The sequence below is a fragment of the Protopterus annectens genome, chromosome 4.part1 (genome assembly GCF_019279795.1).
Source record: "Protopterus annectens isolate FY-2018-M chromosome 4.part1, PAN1.0, whole genome shotgun sequence".
NCBI classification, from domain to species: Eukaryota; Metazoa; Chordata; order Ceratodontiformes; family Protopteridae; genus Protopterus; species Protopterus annectens.
Window position 1 is genome coordinate 306978731 of NC_056734.1, and position 24401 is coordinate 307003131.

Below are 24401 nucleotides of genomic sequence, written 5' to 3' on the forward strand. Positions count from 1 at the left end.
TAACTGTTCATTGTTTTGGGCAAGGCTTGATCTGTGTTTTATTCAATGTTTTGTCTACATTTGGAACAAGTTAGGTGTTTTTTTTTCTATCCCTCTGCTATTTAGCCTCTTTTTCAATGCCATATACCCTTTAAACTCCTCTGTCTCATCAAAGTGTTCTGTACCTTCTCAGAGGGATTGGTGGCTAGGCACCTGCATGTCTTGATGTCCCTTTAATAAAAAATTACTCAAATGTCTATGCTTTAATTTTACCTAACTTACTTTTCAGGTTTAACACAATTAATAGCTATAAAGGAAGGCTTGATAGTAGTAATGATCACAATTGATTCATGGAATATAAAAGGACTCCAGGATAAAAAAAAAAAGAATTTAATTATGCATCTCATATATCAAAGTAAAAGTAACATAACATATCTACAAGAGATTCACATGCTAAATGAGCTCTGGAATATTGATAGGAAAAGGAAATGGGTCAAGAATATTATTGCATCTGGCTATAATTTGACTTCCAGGGGGGTAGCAATTATAATTAAGAATTTGTTTCATGGAGATTTCCTTTTTTCAAAAAGTGACCCTAACGGCAGATGGTGTTTATTTATTAGCTCATATCCCACAATAGATAAACCCATACTTTTCCTAAACATTTATGCTCCCTGTTCTAATCAGTATATCTTTATATATGATATCTTCAATGTTCTTTCAAAGTATCAAAACCACTATTATATCTTAGGAGGTCACTGGAATGCCCTACCTAACCCTATTAAGGATAGGTCACATAAAGAAGTTAGACAGTCACAACATACCTCATTAGCACTAGAAGAACTACAGAATGTCTTTGATTTAATGGACCCCCTACACAAGTTTTCAACAGGACAATTCAAGAAATAGATTCACTTTCTTCTCTCGTAGACACAAATCCTGGTCAAGAATAGAAGCCATTTTGATATCACACTTTTTCACCCGCCACAAGCTCTATTATAAGGTTCATCCAAGAACTATCTCTGACCACTCTAAAATACATTTCTCTATTAATACTTTTAGTACTAACCTAAGGGCCTCCACTTTTAACAAGTGGACCTTAAACTCAAATATTATTCAAGTAGAAGAGGTAATACAAGAAATCAATGCTAGTCTTGCCCAGCTTGACAACAACCTCTTGTCTTCTCAAATTCTATACGACATACAATGGGCAGCCAACAAAGCAATTATAAGAGGATACATCATCCAAAAATCTTCATGGTTTAAGAAAAATCAAATCCTCTCCAAAAGCAAGTTAGAACACCAACTAAATGAACCTGAATTAAAACTCCAACAAAACTATTCTAAGGATTTGGAGGATAAAATGATTGAATTAAAAAAGCAGTTTTATAATTTATACTCAAAAAACCATACCCTAGCTGAAGTGAAAATGGTATACAGATTTTCAGAATGGGCACAGATTCCTTCAAAAACTCTTGCCAGGCTAATTAATATAAAAAAGTACCCCCCCCCAAGGATTAATGAAATTAATATAAAGGCAAGACAAAACAAAATTATGAAGATATTGTTAATACTTTTGAAGAAATTTACAAAAACATATATCTCCCTGTGACACTACATTTAAATTGAATGACTTTATACATAACCTAAACTTCCCACAACTCAATAACTCCCAAATGTTTGACCAAAAAACCCCTTTCAACTTAGAGGAAATCAAACTCACTATTAACAACCTTAAATTAGGTAAAGCCCCAGGACCTGATGGGTATACAGCAGAGTTCTACAAGAATTTTTCTGATCATATCTCTAAAATTCTGCTTAAAACCTTTAACTATATTATCCTGTTTGGTATAACCAACTGCCACCTCAACAACTTGAAAAGCATCCTATTCCATAAACCAAACTGTGATCCTCTAGATCCAGATAGCTATATACCTATTACTCTTATTAATACTGACCTTAAGATTTTAGACTATGCGATTGCTAATAGATTAAAAAAGATATTTCCTCACATTGTATTGCAAGAGCGACTTGGTTTTATGCACAACAGGCATTTTTTTTTTAAATACCCTCCTCTTGGACAGCCTAATTAGGATTCTTGGAATGGATAAGCACTTCAGATACATTCTGACTGTGGATGCCAGTAAAGCTTTCAACAGATTAGATCAAAACTTTCTATTCAATATTCTTTCTTGTTTCAGGAAACCACAGGAATTTATAAACATCACAAAAGTTCTGTATCAGAAAGCCTCAACTACTCTTTATATTAAGAAAACCACTTCTAACCCCAGTATAATTTCCAATGGTACTATAAGACAAAGTTGTCCCCTCTCACCCTACCTTTTTACAGTATACCTGGAACCCTTGTTATTATTTTTATCCCAAAAAACTTTCCACCACATACCAAAAATTTTAAATATTAATCTCTTATACTCAGCTTTTATAGATGATTTAAACTTGTACTTTCAACTACCTAACACTGACCTTCAAAAATTGCTAAATTCTCTAGTGTCTTACTCAAATGTATCTAATTATTAGGTCAATCCCAACAAATCATCTATTTTCCCTATTAATCCATTAGGTCACAAAGAGTTCTATTTCCTGGATAGCGAGATCAATACCAATTATCAAATAAAATTCCAGGTATTAACTTTACCCACAACCTCAATGAGATCATTAAAATAAATTTGTTTCACACGTGGTCAAATATTGAAAGAGACATTATGAGATGGAAGAACATCAATCTATCCTTGTTATCAAAAGCTAGCATCATCAAAATGAATGTCTTGCCTAAAATTCTCTTTCATCTAAATACTATATTCCTGACCATACCCCAAAACTTTTTTATAATGGTAGAAAAGGTCCTTTCCAAATTCTTATGGTACCCCAAATCAGTCAGAATAAAATATGAGAAATGTGCATTACCAAAAGACAAAGGGAGCCTGGGCCTTCCAGACCTTAAGTATACTATTCTATTATAAGCTCTGGCAGATTGATACAAATAGCTAATAATTACCTGACCTCAGGATGCTGGACACCTCAATTGATCAAGATGTGGTCCAATCTACTAAAATCCTATAATATAAACACAAAAACCCTCCCTTTCCTTAACATGAAATGCACCCCCTTAATTAAACTATACCCCCTTGACAAACATATGATCCTTACTTTTCAGAATTTGTTCATATCAATACAGTTATCAAATACTCTTGACGTCATTTAACCTATTCACCTAAATCCCAACCAACCAACAAACTTATGTGATTTCCCACTAATTAAAGATATCACAGTCTGGGATTTAATCAAATTAAACAACTACAACATACCAGACCTAAGAGATAAGCTAAAGGTTTCAAAGAAATATGATATTATCCTTAGACTGATTATGTATATTTTAAAATCTAAGTTTTCTCTGACTAAAATTGATGAACATGTCATACAAACAGCCATCCTAATTCTAAAATCAAGAATAAAATGATATCTAAGACTTATAAATTAATCACAGCTATAACAAACTCAAAATTCTCTCCTATTTTCAACCTACTGGCAAGGTAAAAGTCAAATGTTATCAGTCAAAGACAAAGAATTTGCTATAAAAAATACCCTAAGCTCACCCCCTTCAAATGCTTAATATATACTCAGATCATGATCAACAATAATGCTTACTATACACCTTACACTCTGAGTAAATTTAACACCAATTACTCACCTCATTGCCCTTTTTGTCCTAATGAAGAAGCAGATAATTTACACATCTTCTGTAGTTGTAAAAATGTTTGCAAATTGTGGTGCTCCCTAAGAGTCAAATTGAAAAAAATAGGCTACGAAAAATCTACCTTCTCTTGGGAAACTGCTATTTTACACATTATTCCTGGTAAACTCCCTACTATTCTAATCCATATTGTCATTACTATGTGTGCCCTCATTAAATACTACATTACTAAAAACTGGGTGGATAAATATTCTGTTTCTTGGGAAGATTTCGAAAATCTTGCTATTAAATTTATATCCTCCCACAAACTAGCCAACACCTCCATAAAAAAAATAGACTATCAGAAATATCGGGGTTACTTATTAGACTTAATTCTAAAAGACTAAATGTTGCCTCACTATTACCTCTGATCCAAACTTGTAATAAATCATTATCATGACTCCTATTAGTCTAGCACTGCTGTTATGTCTATTGACTCTATAATCTATCTCCATTACCTGTCCTGGAAGCTTTATACAACCATGCCATAAACTATTTCCTTCTTGGCTTTCCTGCCTTTCACCTTTACCTGCTACTATACTTTTATATAATTTGTGTAACATCTCTTGTATATATTGTATATAGGTTAGTCTAGTTTTGGTAGATGTTATATTTATTATATCATGTACTGTGTTTATATAGCAATTTCCAGGATAACCATGTGTCTTTCTATATATTATCTTATTATCTGCTTGCACAGACCATTCTGAACCCCAGACAGAATCAGTAAAAGTAGTTCTTCCATAAAAGAAATATGTTGGAGAAGTGAGGAAGTACACAATGCAGATCGGAACCACATTTCTTTGATTGTGTTAAAATTAAGCCATTTTAGAATGGTATTAATAACTTTCTACAATCTTTATTTAATGAATCATTTTATTTAACTAAAGCTATTGTATTATTAAATGTGAACAAAGGTCCTCATTTGAATAGGTCAAACATGAATCTAGTATGGACTATACTTTCAATTTCAAGTAAGTGTATAACAAGAAGATGGAATACAAACACAATACCAACTTTGGAAGACTTCTACAGCCTACTGAAGACCACAGCATGATTGGAAACTAAAATGAAAGAACTTAGAATTTATCCAAAGTCATTTATCAACAACCCTTGGGGAAAAGTCTTATCATTGATTGACACTATGCACTAATTGATCACTCATTCTAACAATGGATTGGACATACTTATAAAGTAACTGAATACATTAAGATATGTTATAGTGTCAGGCTAATGTAAATAGTGTACATAGTTATTTAAGATGTTATATATAAATACTATGGAATTCATTAAAATGTATTTGAAAAATAGAAGATTTTTGAGAAAAAAAAACTGGAATGTTTCTTGCAATTGATCTATGTAGATATACTTCAGCATAGAGTGTTAGGTGGCATATTTGCTCAAAATTTTCAAATGAATATATATATATATATATATATATATATATATATATATATATATATATATATCTATATACATATATATATATATATATATATATATATATATATATATATAGATCCGTGCAGATGTTTGAAGTTTCACTACTTCAAACCCACTTTACCGAGTCCACTTGTTCGAAGTAGTGAAACTTCGACCATTGACTTTGGCAGTCACGCTACAGCATGGAATGGGAATATCCCCTTTTCCTTTTCTTGGAGTTGGTATATTTAAGTAGGGGGGGTGTGGGTGTGCAGAGGGATATGATCCCCTGCAAAAACATGTTTTAGTGTTTTTTTTTGGGGGGGGGGGGTTGCATGGGGAACTAGACTTCAACGAAAGTGCACTTTCATTGAAGTGAACTTTCACTGAAGTGTGGGTTTCCTGCTGTATTTCAAAGAAGAGTTCTTTCGATGTAGAGGAGTTGACCCATACATATATATATATATATATATATATATATATATATATATATATATATATATATATATATATATATACCTTCATTTCTCTCAATTGGCCACTTTATTGTAAGTGTATCACACCTGGAAGAAAAACACTTTTGGATTTGTAACAATTCACAAATGATTTTTAACTGATTACATTCTTAACTACATTGCATTGCAATTCATTTATTAGCCTTTTTACACGTATACTTAATCCACTTTTCATTTTCACTCCTGTTTGTGATTTATAATGTAAAAACAGACTTAATATGTTCAACACAGAGAGTATATTAACACCAGAGAAACATGGTCCTCTAGCTACATCTAAGGCATTGAATACATGAAACAAGTTAATAAAACTTTTTAGGGGTGGTACATTCCTTTTAGTCATCTCAACCTGTACATGAGAGTTATATCCTGAAATATTTCTGTTGTGTTATTGTAAATACATAAATCTTCTGCATCATTTTGGGACATAACCCTTGTAAATCTAATATATTTTCAAAATAAATTATTTATTTGTTTACACTGTTCTTCATTTATTTGGAAATAATGTAAAAAATGAGATGTGACTTTTAAGTGTTACAATATTTAGAAGCACATAGCACAGGTGAAAGTTACAATATGTTTAACTATATACAAATGTGTTATATCATAAAAATAGTTTAACTAATGCTTAAGAATTACTATAGACAATAAGTGAGAAATACATTTTTATCTTATGATGTTCTTTACAAGTTTATATCACTGTAGATCTTATACATTGTTATTGCTGATTGATATTTAATTTAACTAACTGTTGAGCTGTTGTGGAAATCCTCTTTAGATGATTTTATTAGTATTAGCTTTTCCCTTCCCACAGCATTTTTGGTGTTTCAAAAAACATTTTTTTGAGTACGGCTCTCCATTCTGCAGCTTTATTAATTTAAAATGATGGTAGTTGTTGGATGTAATATTTATTTGTAGAAATTTAGTTTAGAGTATCAGAAAGTTGTTTTTAAAGTGTTCTCTATAGTTTGTACAATTCTCCTTTTAACTGTAAGTACTACTTAAATTGCCTTTGTAGTCCTTCTCATAAAGCCAAGGATTGTAACAATAAGTTGCAAAATGCTGGAACTTTCTATTGTAAAACTAAAGCATTTCTTCTGGGGGGGTGCACTCTTTGCACCCAAATGCCTGTATATGCAAAGTGGAAGATTTACTACAAGATGGCACAGCCATTATTCATTCTTAATGTTAAAACATTCCGAATACCCCAGTTGTCCTTTCCTTGGAACAAACACGTTTGCTTTTGTAAAGCCTGAAAGTTAGCTGAAGGTCCTCATATTTTATTTGCTTTTCTGTCAGTTCAGCACATCAGGTTTTCTGATATTCCAGACAAAGTTTTTCTTTGATCTGTGACAGATAAAACAGACTAAGTGAATTGTGAACCACAATAAAAATTCAAAAGCTTTTAAGGGAGGTAGAAAGACAAAAGGTCTACTTTCTTATTCCCATCCTGGCCAAAGATCTTAAAAGAAGTGATGAAAGTTTAGTGACAGATTAACCTGTCCTAGCATCTTCCACTCAGGTTCTTAAACAATACTGAATGACTACACAAAGTAAAATTCTGCTAAGCCTTGCTTTATTTATAAGCAGCTCTGAAGGGGAAATCTGGTAGGAAAGAAAACCTATTCTAAAATAAAGTGATTGTGTTTAGCATGTAGATGTAGTTAATGATGGCATGCAAGTGTGTCTGTATGTGTGTGTGTGTGTGTGTGTGTGTGTGTGTGTGTGTGTGTGTGTGTGTGTGTGTGTGCGTGTTTCATATAGTATTACTTTTGCATGCTAAATCCAGAGCGCATAATTTCATATTCATGTGTCAAATTGGATGTACAAGCCATATGACTCCAGCAAATAATAAAAGTGGCTTGACTGAAACATAATTTTTCTTTTGCAGATGTTACGGTAACAAGTTCAAGATCACCCACTGAGGCACTCCTATCAAGTACAGTGGTAGAAACAAGTAAGCACCATCACCTTTTCCATATCACATTTCTGTCTGATGCTGTATTTGACCTTTGTGACTTGTATAGGAATCGAGAATACAGTTTGTGTTAAACAAATATGACCTGCATATTCTTCCTTATTTAAGTCACATACTTCATAGTTCTTATCTTAGAAGTCAAACAATGGTAAAGTCAGATATAATCATAACTTTTGACTTGCCATCTCCAAGACGTGCAACACTACCTCTAAGAGAGTGGAACAAATGGTCAAAATGTGAAACACCTACTAAGAACTTAAAACTAAGACATTCATAACATTTATTTATTTATTTATTTATTTATTTATTTATTTATGTATGTTACATTAGTTTACCGGGAAGGTATGAGTGGGCGAGAGTCCATTTTTAGCGGAAGCCTGGGGAGAAAAGCTCCAGAGACAAACAACAAAAATTACATGGTTATAAAATGGTAACATGGTTATTATATGTTTCTGTATATTTAAAAAGCAAACTTTTGATGAACAAATACAAGTTAGTATTATTCAATATTATTTACTATGAGTACTTGTAAATAAAATTCTGAATTTTTGCAAAGCTCGTTCAGTGTTCAGTGTGGAGCAATGTAGAACATACATTTTTTAAGACTGAAAATCTGAAACATCCTTCTAATGAGATGCAGATAAGAGATATAGAAACAACTATATAGTTATCTATGAAGTAGCAAAACACAACACATAAAGACTATGGCTAATTACCTTCTTTCAACTTTGATAGTTTAAAAACTTTCCAGAAAAAGTAACTTGATATTCAGAATAGTATAGTTGTTTTTCCAAATATATTGAGGAACATTCATAAGACTTGCTTGGTAAGATTTGGTCTCAGTCATTCTTAAAAGTATAATTAGCAGCCGACATCCACACAGCAGTAATTATTCTGTTTAGACCACATTCATTCCTAGACAATATATGATATATGTATATATATATATATATATATATATATATATATGTATATATAAAATGGTAATCCTTAGTTTCTTACAGTAGTGTTCTACTGCTATATAAAATCAGTACAAATGTGTCAAAGACTGGGGGGAAGGATGGTTAATGCCTTAAAAAAGCAGTGGCTTCCAAATGATTTGGATGCTATCAAAAAAGCAACCACTAGCTTGTTCTGTTACTTTTATTATGAGGGCCAGTGAACTGCTCTTAGTTCAGAGTCATACATTGTAATAGGCTGAGCTGCATTATGAGACTGGACTATCATTTTTGAAGAAGGCAACCTAGTCCTGATACATTATAATCGTAACTCCACTGAAAGACTTCTGCAATATTAGAAGATTAAAAATAGTCAGAAAATGATCCTGGGTTTGAACTACTACACATGTGATGCATAAATGATTTAGCCTTGGATGTGGTTATTTCATGCAAAGGGAATGTACTTCTTACAGTCCATTATAAATAGGAGTGATATACTTCATTAATGTATGCATGAAGCAGAAACTAACATAAAGTGTAATCTTGGAATAAATTAAAAATATGCCTGCAGTTTACAATGACTTTCACTGACATTGTGAACATTATAACATCAGTTTCAGAAATGCCATTTTCCCACTCATGCTCTAATGTTATTTTTATTATTTTCATGGATGCATTTTAAATCATTTTCTATATCATGCTGGCTACTGAGCATCCACTCTTCACAATCGATTAGCTCATCTTCACCTCATGGGTTGAGAAATATTCATTGCTCACTTGTTCCCCATAAGGTAATAGTTGATCATGCAGCTATCAATCTGGCAGCCATTTCGACATATTGTTCATTGTTATGCAGCCCTAACCATGCCCTGGGGATCTCACAGCTTTCACTTCACCATGTGGAGACCATCAATAACATTATTACTGAACTGTGGACAGGCTAACATTATTGGCTGACCCACTTCCCTCCCATCAAGTTCCTCACAGTGTGAGGAACTACAACAATGCTCCTTTCCAGTCAAGCTTGCCATTATAATCCAAACATCTCTCATGTATCCTCCATCTTCCAGCTTCCTGAGCCTCTAGTCAATCTCATCTCATATGGATTATAGTCAGGACTTTACCCTCTGTGTCATAGAGGTGGGGTTACTCATGTGAATTTAATGTTTTTTTGACATGGACAAAACTTGTTTTTTTACTGCTGTTTCCACTGAAGCCCATATAAGGAATGACTTGAGAATGATGTAATTTAGCCCTTTTCCCATCACTATGCTTTCTCTAGTAATATTTAAAATGTGCACATCAATTATAATACTGTAGATTATAGTAATCAATACAGACCTCACAATGTTTTCTTGCAAACTGAAAAGATGCTGCGTTTTATGCCAACACTGAGGGCCACCTTCTTCTCTAGTCCACTGGCAGACCTAATACCTATCACAGCATTAGCCCGAGGCCCAAGCTGAACCACTGTTGACTTTATCTGCAGTATACAGTGACACAAATTCTACAGCTTAACATACAAGCAGAAATGTTATTATAACATAGTACTTTATTTTATTTATTTTTCAATTTTCTCCTGCTCCCCTTGCATGTGTGTGAGAAGGGAAATCTCTGCCCTGCCCTCATACCTCCCTAACAACTAATCCCATTAAACCACCCCAAGTGTGCTCATGAGTTTGAAGACCTGAAGGAAGTGTTACTTGGTTAAAAGTTCCGAATGTCCTTCCTCGTGTTTCCATATAGTGAGAGGGAGAACTTCACTTATTCTATTACTAAGTAATTAATTTTACTTATTTATAGCTCATTAAATTATTTATTTGTTTGTTTGTTTGCCTGTTGTACAGTTTTAGATGCCTAGTTGTATCATTAAACAGGTAAGATTTGGTCATGAGTGAAATATTGCAATTTTTTTTTTATAAGGCATCTGTAAGGGAGTATGTTGCATTGATGTTTAACTGTGCATTTATTAATTGTAGATTTATTGATCAGTGGCCGAGATTTGCAGTTAACATTGAGTTATTCATCTAGAGGCTCATTCATTCTCCTTTTTATGTAATATTTAGAATCTATGTGAAAATCCATGTTTTTCAAGGCAGCACGTTTGATTCAAAAATGTTATACAACATGATTAAAGGCAATCAGCACTGCAGAAATTCTAGAAACTATTTCTTAACAGTTAAAAACAGTTATACCTTTAGAACTGCATATAATGTAAGACCAAAGCTTTCCTAAAGACTGATAAAATTAAATGGTACAAACAATTATCAACCAAATGGAGACACTAGCAGCAATATAGAAACAGAAGGCTTTCAATAATGCAACATATGGCTCACTTTAAAGTAAAAAAGCATATATTTTAGTTCTCAAAATCTGGTTTAGAAGATGAAAAACTTAAATATAGACAAAACTTCTAAAACCATGCAAGAAGGAAAATAACAAAAACAGAGCCAGTGTTTAGCACTTTTCTTCTTTATTAGTGAAAAGAACTTCATCAGAAAATAGTCGTACCGAATCAAAAACAGCTGTGCAGTTAAATAAATATGTTTTCAGCTCCACCCAATCTGCCAATGAAGACCAAAGACTTCCTGAAATAAAACATAAAAGTAGCAAAAGTAGGAATGAGTCATGGAAGAGTTCAAGTAATAAAAACTCTTGAAGCAATGAAGTGTATGCACTGACAACTTCAAACATAAACTAAAGTGAACAACTAGGCAATGGTTAACATGTTATCTTAGCCATCGTAAAGCATGTTTAATGCTAAGAGACTCATTCAATCCTGGCTGCAAATCTGCATTATGAAGCAGCTGCCAATTTAATTCACGCACCTCTAGTAAAGTGTTTGTGTCACCAAAAGATAAGGCTATATGTTCTAGTACTAAGAATTTAAATTGAGCAAAACCTGGGCATGACAAGCTATGTTTAGCTAAAGCATTTCTGTTGTCAACATTACGTATAGCTGCACAGTACTCTTTAATATGGCTTGAATGTCTTCATATAGTTTTACTAATATAGAAATTGCCACAAGTTACACAGACCCCTGCATAAACTACATTTGAACTGTGACAGTCATAGAATCTTTGCAACTCAACCTTAAAAATCACAGTGTTGAAATAAGTAATGTGAACCCACATCTATATAGTCACAGACCACACATAAAGCGCAAGAGTACATGCCTGGAGGTTTATCGGTGTTACATGATGGTTCCAGTGGAAAGGGCTTATCTGACTGCTCAAAAGATGCTCGCAAGGACTTTGTTTTTATATGAAAAAGCATCTGTAGGTCCAAGAATAGTAGCGATATTCCTGCTATTCAAAATAATGTCCCAGTTCTGTAAAATAATGTTTCTTATCTCCTTGTGGTCCGAGCAAATGTGAAGTGGAAACTGAGGTTTCATTGGAAACTGTGGTTCTGATTGGCTTTGTGAGGTGCTTGGTAGCAACCAGAATTCTGACTGGTTGCAGTGGAAGTTTGGGCAAAAGAAACATTTTGGTTGGGTGTTTGTAGTAATCCATATTTAAGTATCGGTCGTAGTTTTGACTGCCGTGATTCATTGACCTCAGTAAAAATGTTATTAATCAAGTCCATAGGGTAGTGTCTATTAGCAAAAAGGAAACTTAAGAAGCATCTTTCTTTGAGGAACCCATCATCTTCACTTATAATCCTGGAATATCTAATGAATTGTCCTATGGCTATATTCTTTTTCATAAAAAAGGATGCTGGCTGTCAAAGTCTAAGTAATTGTTCCAATAAGAATTTTTGTGATAAATATTAGACTTCCATGTAAGAGTATGAGTATGCAGTGCAATATGTGTATCAAGAAACTGCAGTACTGAGCCACAACTTGAAAGTTTAAAGTTAAGAAAAGGAATGCTGTCAGACAGTGATTAAATGAAGCAATCAAGTTCTTGTTGTGTAGTTTGCCATGCAAATATCAATCATCAGTCTAATGTTTGTAGAGTCTAATTTTTCTAAAACCTGGCAAATGGATAAGAGTGTGAGCTTCCCATGCACTCAGTATGAGATTGCTGAAAGCTGGGGCCATTTTGGTGCCCATTGCAACACCCTTTATTTACAGGTATATAACCCCGTTAAAATGGAAAAAAAATACTTTCAGGTACAGTGGTGATTAACACCCAAATAGTGTCTATTTTGGTGCTGGAGAAAGTGGAAAACTCTTGAAGAAAAGATTTGACATATTCCAACCCATGTGGGATGTTGGTATAAAGTGACTCTATATGTAAAGTCACAAGCATTTTATCTGCACTTATTGGTGGATGCAAAAAAGTTCATGTAAAAACATCACTTCTATTGCTATATAAAAATCTACTTTTAAAAATGTATGCTATGATATGTAATACATGAGAATTACAAGTCAAGAAAGAATTAGTGGATTCCCAGATTCTTATTTTTATTCTCACACCTAATTTTAGCACCCTTAATTATGTATTAATATTGTATAATATGAATCAAATTTCAAAGTGCTTCTGTTTAATAAACGTGTCTGTTTCACTTAGCCTGCTGTTAACCAGAGCAGTATATTCTGGTATACCCTTAAATAATTCACTGCTGGGTATAAGGAATGCAGGATATACCCACAGGTGGCATGCCTTAATCATAAGGGTGAAGCCTGTGTAATTAAACAGTGATTAAACAGAGCAAATTGTGGCTAAATCTCATATTACCAACACACAGAAGTAGATTATTGCTGTTATACAATGATATTATTTAAGACACACATGCTTACCTTTTCTATATAATGGCACTGCATAAAACAAGCCAATGTTCTTCAGTGTTTAGCATGTATGTTCCAGTGTTTTACAGTATGTCTCAATGCCTGCTGTGTGCATTGTTTTAAATATATAGTTCCCTGTAAGTGAGAGTCATGGTGCTCATTTTTTAACACAGCACCTTGTAAATACTAGAGCTGCTGTGTTTTATTTGTCTTAAAAAGCCTTCTGTCTAAGATCTGTGAACAGATATATATCAGCTGTAATGTTTAGTAGCCCATAAAGTGCTGAGAAATAAGTATTATGGCTGTGGGCTACATATTGCAAAGATGAATTTATAATTGGCATATGCTGCACTTTCTTTTTAACATACTTTTGAGTTCATGCCGACACTGAGACTCTTGATTTATGCTTTATTACTTTTAGTAGTTTGTAATTATTTTTCTCAATAAAACAGTTTTGTAGTGTAAATGGGGGGGGCAGGCAAGGAGATAAGTCTCCACCGAGTAAAATGGCCCCCGTACTGAATAAATGCCAGGACTCATTTCTGTTGCTAATGCTCAATTTACAATAAGCATGCAGACTGGATTCTCCAACTAGTGTGTGTTTTGGAATAGTAATTAGTTACAATTGTATAGTTTATTGTCATGTTCTTCTGTGATTAATAATACAGTGAATAATAATAATTAATAATCATAATAATAAAATGAATGCTCATGATCGTATATGCGTTATGTAAACCAGAGATCCAGGTTGTACTGAGTAGGAGTTTACATTTACTGCTACTCTGGTTTTGCAGGCTATGCTTAATGTTACAGTGGATGTTGCATCTTTCTGTTGTATTGAATTGATATACTAAGACCATTGACTAATGGCAGATGTAGCCACCTTGGGATTACTTGACCTGTATTAGACCAAGATTAAGAAAGTCAGAGAGTATGCACTTAAAATATTAAACTGCTTTGTGCAGTTACCTAGGCTGAAGCTGTATGCTATTACAAACTGAAATAAAACAGTACAGTAGTTGCATCAGTTGTAGTAAAAGGATGGGTTAAGTAGTTTGTAGCTGGTTGGGGGAGGCTCCTAGACTTCTCAGTGGTTTAAGTGAGCCTATTTTTGACAGTCTGAGAATTCCCCTCTTAGGCAAAGTGACTCGTTGTAAAAATGCTCTAGTGTAACACAGCATTACCTTTCACTGTCTGATACTGTTTGCGTGGTCTTGGCATATAGGTTATATCCACTAGTTTGCAGTAATGTAGGGTTTAAAGGCTGCTGTTGGTAGAGGCCATGTATCCTCATCGATCCCATCCTGCATCGTTGGTCTCTAATGTAGCATTCCTTACCCATTTATGTTGGTCTCCCAAAGGAATGGGAAAGCTCCTTCTGTGTGTGCTAAAAGTACAGTGTCTCATGTAGATGTCACATGCTTTCTTATAGCTGAAGCCACTACTGCTGGTACATTGTAGTGTAATGTAGGTATTCTTTGAGACAACTCCTACATAACTAAGGAGCACTTTTGCCTCTACTTTTGCCTTTACCTGCATTTCAACATGCCATGCATGTTAACATGCCATGCATTGCACTATGTTGTAAAGAGCACATTGGGCTTCATGCATAAAAGCCTTCCTTATTACTGCATCTTGTGAAACTGCAGGACATTTGCTGCTGAAGAAATCAACCAGGGTACTTATCAAGAAAACAGGCAAACTTCATATATTACAGATTCTGCGACAGAATCAAATGTGAGTAATGCACATTTATGTGAAATTACACCTATCAACAGAAGACATGAAAATAAAATAAAGGTTACTCTACATGGAGCTGTAAACCATTAATAGTGGCTTAGATTAAACCAGCCGTGAAGAAGTTGTAAATGTTTTATTCCCATCTCTAACAATGAGCTCGGGTTTGGCATCAGTCATGATGTGGATGCTACCAATCATAACATAACCTGAACTGGCTGCAGTCCAATGATGTGGTGAGGAAAACGATGGCTCCACACTTTAACCAATTAGGAGATGCTGACAGTACAGCTGAAGTAATAAACTACCATGTGACTCTAAAGTCACTTGAAACAATTGCAGCGAATGGGCAGGGCTAAACAATGATGAATCACAGCAAAGCTCAGCTGTGGTCATGAGAAAGGTCTCACACCTGCAGCCATTTGCAAACAGCTGTGATACATAACAAGTGATACAGATCATGTAACATTGCTTGTTCTTCTGCATCAACTCCAGTAAGCATCTTCTGAGGCTCACATTGGTACTGCTGCAGAAGGACAATGCATCACAAGACCCAATAGTCATGATGGTATGTATCAGTAAATATGCTCAACTGAATTCTAAGTGCACAGGTCTTCTGCACATGCCAATGCAATAGTCTCCTAAAGTGGTAGTGAACTACTAATTATGTGAATAGGCATAGATTTTTTAATGGCTGGCTGCTGTAAATACTGTAAATGTATGGTGGTTTTATGATTATGCACATTACAGGTTTGCAGAACACACTATCCAACAGTACATTCTGAGCAGCATAAAACATCAATTTCACTGCAGGAACTCCCATGTTTCATGCACTTCAAGTGTGAACAGAGGAGCATACAATGTGTAACCACAAAGATCCTCCCAACAGTATCAGTTTTGTACATCATAATGTACAGAACAAGTGTGCCAGTACCAGTCAGATTATGCATCAGTGGGATACTGCACAGCCCCCTTTCTATCTAGTGAGCTTTGTGGCAGATGGACCCAAAACTTACATGATCATTGAAAAAGTACAAGATGTATTCCAGTAATGCTTTTTCCCTGTATCAGTTGTTGTTGTTGTGTCTTTCGGCTTTTCCCGGTTAAGGGTTGCCACAGCGGAACTCCGGTCCGCTAATGATTGGTAGTTGATTTTTAAGAGCTGATTCGCTGTATCAGTGTATAACAAAATTAAAGATGAGATTAACTGCTATACTAGACACTGTCAACCAGCTACAGCAAAAGTGAGCACATAGTAGGCACCATAATATTCAAAAATGTACCGTAAAACCTAGTTGCATGTCAACTGGTGAAGTTTCAGAGTATAAGTAGTATAGACACATATAAAGCTGATGTGGCAATTACCCGACTGAGACGTTATTACCTATATGAGGAATAAAATAAATTCGTCAGTGTTTTACCTAAGTGAGAGCACTGCTTTCCAATTCAAGAGTCAGCCTGGCCATTGAAAGTCACACTTTTCCCAGCATGTACTAGATGTAGAACATAGGACATGCAAAACATAATGTGACCTCCTTATCTGTGAACAAGGTGAAATTAGCATTTGAGTATATTGGTATCTATCATCTCCTTGCCATCAAATTCTCAAAGTATGGCAGTGGGGTCTGGTGACTTTAAATCAAAGGAGGGCTGCAGGAGACAGCTGGATGGGTGGGTGTCAATGGAAAGGGGTGTGGTCAACTAGAAAGGGGTGGAGCTATGCTCAAATCCACAAAAACATGGACTTTAATTAAATACGCTGCCCTGGGTGCCAAGCTGTCATTATAAGAGTCCAATCACGACAAAATGAAGTGGAGAAGAAAAAATGTTTCAATGCATTGACTACACGACAGCTTACTTAGTATCTAGATGGAGACAAAGGTTGTGAGGCATGAAAACATAAATTACTTTTTAAATACATTACTGGAATGCCAGGTGAAATCAACTATAAAAAAACAAGCAGCACTCAACTCAAATCACTTCTCCTTGCACTGCATTTCTAATTATAATTTATATTCAGCTTTATAAAATTACCAAGTAACATGCTGAAAGTAACAATCTCTATGATACTGATTACCCAACTTGTAAACGTGTTTGTTATCCAAAAAAGACCTGCTGCCTGACAACAACTATCTATTTGTTTCGTGGTGAAAACATAATCAAAGTAAAAAATGAACAGTAAACAACAAGCTCAAGATAAATTGCTTAAAGGATTACTGCACAGGTTATGGACCACGCATGATAGATTGCCATTCTGTTTAGTTTAGGGGTAAAGCCTGCAAAGATGACTGCAAGTCTCCAACAAATGTAATGAGCTTTTGAAAATACATTAATCATATCCTTTATTACAAATACTGCCATATGCATTTCAATACCCAAGGCTTATATGTTATCTAAAAGGCAAAAAGGTTTCAATGTTGATAATTCTACTTAGTATGCTTATTAAAAGCTTACTTGCATCTTATAATCTCAGAAATCTTACCTGATGGTCATTAAAGCATTGCTACTTAAACACAGAACAACAGGCACTGCCACAACATGCATTTACTGAATAATAAGAAGCATAAATCAACAATATAAAAATATAACAGAAAACCAGGACATTCTGCAAAATCAAGGACAAATGAAAAGCCACTGTAGTACTTGTGTCTACCTTGGATGTGTGGATAATTTGCACACTTACACTGCATAACTGCTCCGTCCCTTGATTGGACACATCCAGATTCACTACATGGGGGAGTGGGGTACAACAAGTATGACACAATTTGAAATGTCTCTGACTGACGGTGATGGTCCTGACACATTTGTCATACCTCTCAACCTCAAACCAAGAAATCTGGAAAAAGCCATAAAGAGAAGTGGGTCAAAGGCACATTATTTTTTAACTTCAGTCTTTAATGATTTGCCAGAAAACCACAATTTTATGAAAAATGAACCAAAAATGTGATGCAAAAATATAAAATAGCCACACAATACAGCTGGGAACCTGTCAAAGAAGGGACACTTTTTTTTTAATATTAGTACATGAATATCTAAAGGAAAAGTAATCTGTAACGCTGATCATTACAATTATTTATTAACTGTAAACCTCCACATTTCTTCCAAAATTGCCATTTTGCGAAGGATTATTAGGGGAGAGCAAAATTTTGAGCCAAAATTGGGAACAGTTGAGAGGTTTGGATATACCTAATTCTATAAAGTGATTCATTTCCGCAAACCTCTTAAACTCTTAATGCAGAAAATCCAGACAAGACCAAATATATTGGGAGAACAATCATACAGTACTAAAATTACTCTTATATAAACTTAGACAGCTGATAGAATAACAGGTCTTGCTTTAGCATGCATTTTTCTGAAGATTATGAAGTCTGAAACTCAATGTCTGTCATTATTAAGTGACTTCATTCCTTAATGATTTGCCAGAAAACCCACAAATTTTATGAGGAACAAACCAAAAATAAGAAGCAAAAATCTATAAATTCTGCAAAAATCTGGACAATTGAGAGGTATAATTCAGCCGGGAGAATTGTGCAGCAGAAATCCTACATGACAGACTTAGCTCCCTAGGTGTGGACAATAAGTACTCCCCCCCAAAAAAAATGAAGATCTATGAGAAATGATTGCTTCAATATGGCTTCATCACTTTTAGTAGCATACAGACTCAATCAGTGAAAATATTCAGTAGAAAAAAAAGTCTGTACTTGTAGACAGTTGATTTAACTGGTTCCTAATCAAACACATCCAACCAAGAACTGGGAGGGGGCATACCTGAGCTAATCAGATAATCAATAAACACCTTCCTGATTGTATTAAATTATATTCCTTGTATAATACAGCATAGTTGTTAGAGGGTGTTTTAAATTTATTGTTTTGAACATTTTTCCAGTAAACAATGAAACAAAATGCATGCACCAGTAATGACAAAACTGTCCAAGTCAGAACATTTCCATCATAAAAGTCTACTCAAACTTCTACAATCTGCCAGTATCAGTAAATATGCACAATCTCCGCAGAAGTAAATGTCAATTAAATAATTCCTCATTAAATAGATATATAACTAATGAAAAGGTTGCTGCTGCAAACAACTTTATATTTCATTGTTTCATCTACAAAAAGTACCCGTTGTCCTTGAGGAATAAATTGCCTATGTTACACTAAAAAAATGATAAGCTAGTAATATTGCAATAGGAATGGATGGCAAACTGATAACAGGTTCATAATTACTAGGTATCTCCGCCAAAGAGGACATTCTCAGGACTGCAGCATCCACCCCCTTTAAAAGTAAAACACAGAACAGTATCAGCACCGCATCTAAATACTGTGGAAGCAGAATTTACAGCCTCCTGCATCCAAAGCAAGTATTCAACCTGTTATGCTATTAACAATGCAAGTAAACTCAGCATAAACAGCACTAAACTTCTCTTCCCCTGAAGCTCTCAGCTCCTTGTAAAATGCACTTGACATTCAACTGTATCTCTCAACTTTGCAGCACAAGAAATCAGGAAAAAGCCAACATTTATTGGGGGGGCAGGGACACAGTTTAAACATTGCTTGTATAATCTTGGAAAGTTGCTAGAATAAAATGTTGTGTTACCAACATGCAGTTCACTGCCAAGTATAGAACCCAAACCCTCTACACTACAGTCAGTACAACATACCACTATGCCAAATCGGCTGTTTCTTGAAAGATGGGAAGAGTGAAACTTAAATGACTATCATTTAGTGAATTGAGTTCTTACCATAGCTCTCAACCTTTTAGCACAAAATACCTAGTCAAAGCCAATAATGGGGGAATGCAGCCCCCAGACATATTCAGTGAATTCAGTTATCAACATAGCTCTCAACCTCTTAGCACAAAAAACTTGAACAAAGCCAATAATGGGGGAATACAGTTCCAAAAATAGGGACAATTAAAAAAATATATATATTGATCTTATAAACTTAGAAAATTGCTAGAATAAAAGATTGAAGTCTGAAATTCAAATGCCGTCATTCACTAATTACAAAATCCAGAAAAAACACAGATTTTATGAGGAACAGAACAGAACATAACAAAAATATGAGGCAAAAATCTCAACAGTTTTCACAAGTGGTGGTGGGTAGGGAATTCAGGCTGCTGATACCTGTACCCACGGTACAGGGTTTGAGCCTGAGTAACTCTAGCCACCAGGTATAGTTAACTGGGGTATTACACACACACACACACACACACACACACACACACACACACACACACACACACACACACACACACACACACACACACACACCAAATAAAATTCCCTTCCTTCCTGGGAGCCAGTCAGCAGACATTCTCACGTAAGTGACTGCAGATGTTGCAGTCCAATCTCCTTCCAGTCTATATGGTTACAAACCACATAGACCTCTGGGCATTGGTGTACAAATGCCTCTCTTTATAATCTGGACTGGTGAAATGGCAGTCCGGATGAGCATACATGCGCAGTAACCATTCTGGATTGGAACTCGCCAATCATGCATGTGCAGTTCCAGGACTTGCAGTTATCTTCTTTGTAAAGCTGGTGGGGCTGCATTCCTGCAGTCCAAAAGCACAAGCCACCACTGAAGTATGGTATAAGACAACTTAACAGTCACCACAAAAGCTATGTCAGTTACTTCCCTCTGTTCACTGAAAAGTGTTAAGGAATCCCTAAAGATGGAGTTGTACAACTTGCAGTAATTGATATCATAAAGACCTTATGTGGTAGAAATCATCAAGCACATAGATAACTTCTTGTACATGTGAATCAGACTAAAGCATTACCTGACAGAGAATTTACTGTCATGTTACTATGTGTACAGATCATGCTGTCTGACTATGTGACCACTGAAATAAGTCCAGCTGTAATCTCCATTCAGCAACAAAATTAACTCTTGCTTGCAACACCATAGAAGATTATGCTGTCATCGGACCCAGACCCCAAAGAACTGCTTGCCACTCCGAGAAGAACACAGCAGGACAACATGTATATTTTTATTCCCTATACATGACATTTCTCATGGTATAAACATTAATTCCGTGGTGTGAATATTTTAAACAAGTTGTGGTGGTAATATCTTTGGGCTGAAGAGTAATTAATGGCTATGTATGCACCTTCTGTTTTTATGGGAAGCCGCAAACATATTCATACTGTTTCATGACAGTAGTAACCACCCAGTATCTTCACACTTATACAGATACATGTATGTGCCCATGTGCATGTACATACGTACACACACACACACACACACACACACACACACACACACACACTCGCACAGAGAGACTGTGAGGGAAAAACAAATAGTATAATTAGGTTATATGACCCTTAGGGATGTACTGGCATATGGCCTCAATTTTAACATGCTTTTTAAGGGTGCCTGGAATTCAGGGGTAAGAAGTGTCATTAAGATTGGAGGGGAGGGATCCCCAACTTCTGGTGCTTAATATTAACAATGAATGATCAGATATTTGCAGTCTTGATTTGAGGGGGTTGCAGCAAAGGACCTTAATGATTATGATGTCTCAGGTTGTAGGAGATCTGAACTGTTGCTTTCAAGTTTGTTTTATGTTATTTGACCTTCATCTTACTCTTTAGAATTATTCTTGTTCTTCATCTTTATTTTTGTTCTAGTCCTTAGAAAGAGTTTAATCTATATATTTTTTCTCTTTTATCACATCTTAAATACTTGAATATGTTTAGTCATGAGCACTAAATGGTTAAACTCAATGGTCTGTACAACTCGATGTTAGTATCTGTTATGCTGAAAAACATAGTGTTACAAAAGAACACATAACCACCACCCACAAGTAAGAGCTCTGTGCCTGCTTAAACATAGCATATATCATAAAGGTGTTGGTTCAGTCAAAAGAAATACCATACACAAGAACTGCAGCTTACAAACGGACACTGTGACAAACCTTGTCCCTTTAAGAAACAACAGCACTGTATGTGACCAAAGTAATAAAATAAAATAGCTTTATTCCATAAAGATCACTTCAGCACTTCTACTCAAGTAATGTGTAAATAATGAAATAAAACATATATGTATGTTCTACACAAGTGATTTGTAAATACCTAAATAAAACAAATATATATTATACTCAAGTGATGTATAAATACCTAAATAAAACACATATGTATGCTCTACTCAAGTGATGTGTAAATAATTAAAAAGACATATGTATGTTCTACTCAAGTGATGTGTAAATAACTAAATAAAACACATATGTATGTTCTACTCAAGTGACGTATAAATACCAAAATAAAAGATACATACATGTTGTATTGAAGTGACGTGCAAAAACCTAAATAAAACACATATGTATGTTCTACTGAAGTGATGTGTAAATAAGTAAATAAAACACATATGTATGTTCTGCTCAAGTGATTTATAAATAACTAAATAAAACATATATGTATGTGCTACTCAAGTGACGTGTAAATAACTAAATAAAACACATATGTATGTTCGAGTCAAGTGTTGTGTAAATAACTAAATAAAACGCATATGAATGTTCTACTCACGTGATGTGTAAATACCTAAATAAAACACATATGTATGTTCTAGTCATGTGCTTTATAAATACCTAAATAAAACACATATGCATGTTCTACTGAAGTGGTGTGTAAATAACTAAAAAAACACATATGTATGTTCTACTCAAGTGATGTGTAAATACCTAAATAAAACACATATTTATTTTCTACTCAAATGACTTGTGAATATGTAAATTATGTTCTACTCAAGTGATGCATAAATGACTAAATAAAACACAAATGCATGTGCTGCTAAAGTGCTACTAAAGTGATGTATAAATAACTAAATAAAACACATATGTGTGTTATACTCAAGCGATGTGTAAATAACTAAGTAAAACACATATGAATGTTAACCTCATGTGATGGTAAATACTTTTACAGTGTGGATTCTGTCAGTAAGCCATTTGACAACCCACCAAATGACGTAGGGATTAATGCCTAGCTTAATAGGTTTCTCTAGGATTCTAGAGTGGGGGATGGTGGTGAAGGCTTTGGCGAGGTCCAGATAGGCTCTGTGGACCACCTTACCCTTGTCAAACGGCTCTGGAGACTGATTTGAAGAAGTCAATCAGGTTCAGGAGACAAGTCAGCCCTTCACAAACCCAAAGTGCATGGGGTTCAGTGTTTGAAGGTTGCCAATGTCTTTGTTTATAAGTTCCATGATAATACGTTCCATGGCCTTGCAGATCAGGCTCTTCAGACCGATGGGGTGGTAGTTCCTGGGATCCAAGGTGGATCCCCCCTTGTGGAGTGGGATAACTGTTGCTGTGCACCACTCAGTGGGCATTAAGCTGGAGGAGAGGCTATGATTAAACATGACACTTAGGTGAGGTGCCAGTTCATTTTTTAGTTCATGTAGTAAACAGCCTTGGATGTCGTCTGGTCCCATGGATGCTGCAATTTTAGTTTTGGAGAGTGCATTTTTTACCTTTGTGGCCATTATTACCAGAATTTGGCAATCATTTGGTATTGAGATGGGCCCTTTAAGGGGTGAGAGAGCAGCTTAACCTGTATGTAGGGGAATGTGCAGGCTTTTCTACTGCATTTAGGTTTGTTTGTTTTTTCATATTTTGATAATTCAATTAAAATTGCAAACCTTTTCCTTAAGCACTCTCGCTGCCCTATGGAGGTGCTATTACTGACTTTCAACATTGCTAGTCAAGTCATAATAGCATGTATTTTAAGGACATACTATGTTTTGTGACTGATGGTCTGTGCTCTTTGACTGTGCTCCCCTGTTCAGTTTGGGTAAGTGCTGTCTTTCAACATTTTCAGCATGAAAATCCATGCCACTGGTATTAGTGGCCTATTATGTTCTTGGCTTTTCCAAGGCATTGTTTAAGTATAATTTATAAACTTTTTGTCAGTGCATTCAGTAACTTAGAATGGTAAACGTAGTGCATATTTGTGTTTGTTGTTTGAAAACTGAGTTTCTGTACTGGTTGGATTAGGGTTCTTAACTTTCCTCAAATAAATAGTAATTTACATAAAGCATACACCTGAGATCTTAATGTCTCAAGACCGGCAACCACCATCTGGTAAATACTTCCCCACTCTGCAAAAAAATAAGTACAGCTCATACTTCAGGAAACTGCCATGCTGCATGCAGCAGTATACCAATGTATTTTAAATCCATTTATCAATACTTGTGATTGCACATGAAGTCTACCCAAAGCTCCCGAACTATGAGATGATGCAGTTTGCTGCAGATGGCATCTTTACTACAAGCAGCCCAGACAAGGCATTAAAACAACTGCAAGGGGATAGCTAAACAGTCTGCTATTATTAATCCTGTTAAAGAAGCCAAA

The 24401-nt window shown here is 35.0% G+C and overlaps 1 protein-coding gene across 8 annotated transcripts in view; it reads left to right on the top strand.

Moving 5' to 3' along the window:
• The window catches only part of LOC122800839 (uncharacterized threonine-rich GPI-anchored glycoprotein PJ4664.02-like), a 662067-nt gene that overhangs the window by 419092 nt on the left and 218574 nt on the right, over positions 1–24401 (top strand). For all 8 annotated transcript variants that reach the window (XM_044070146.1, XM_044070147.1, XM_044070150.1 and 5 more), the window contains one exon: positions 7556–7621. In XM_044070146.1, the coding sequence (XP_043926081.1) occupies positions 7556–7621 (66 nt within the window). The remainder of the gene's footprint in view (positions 1–7555; positions 7622–24401) is intronic.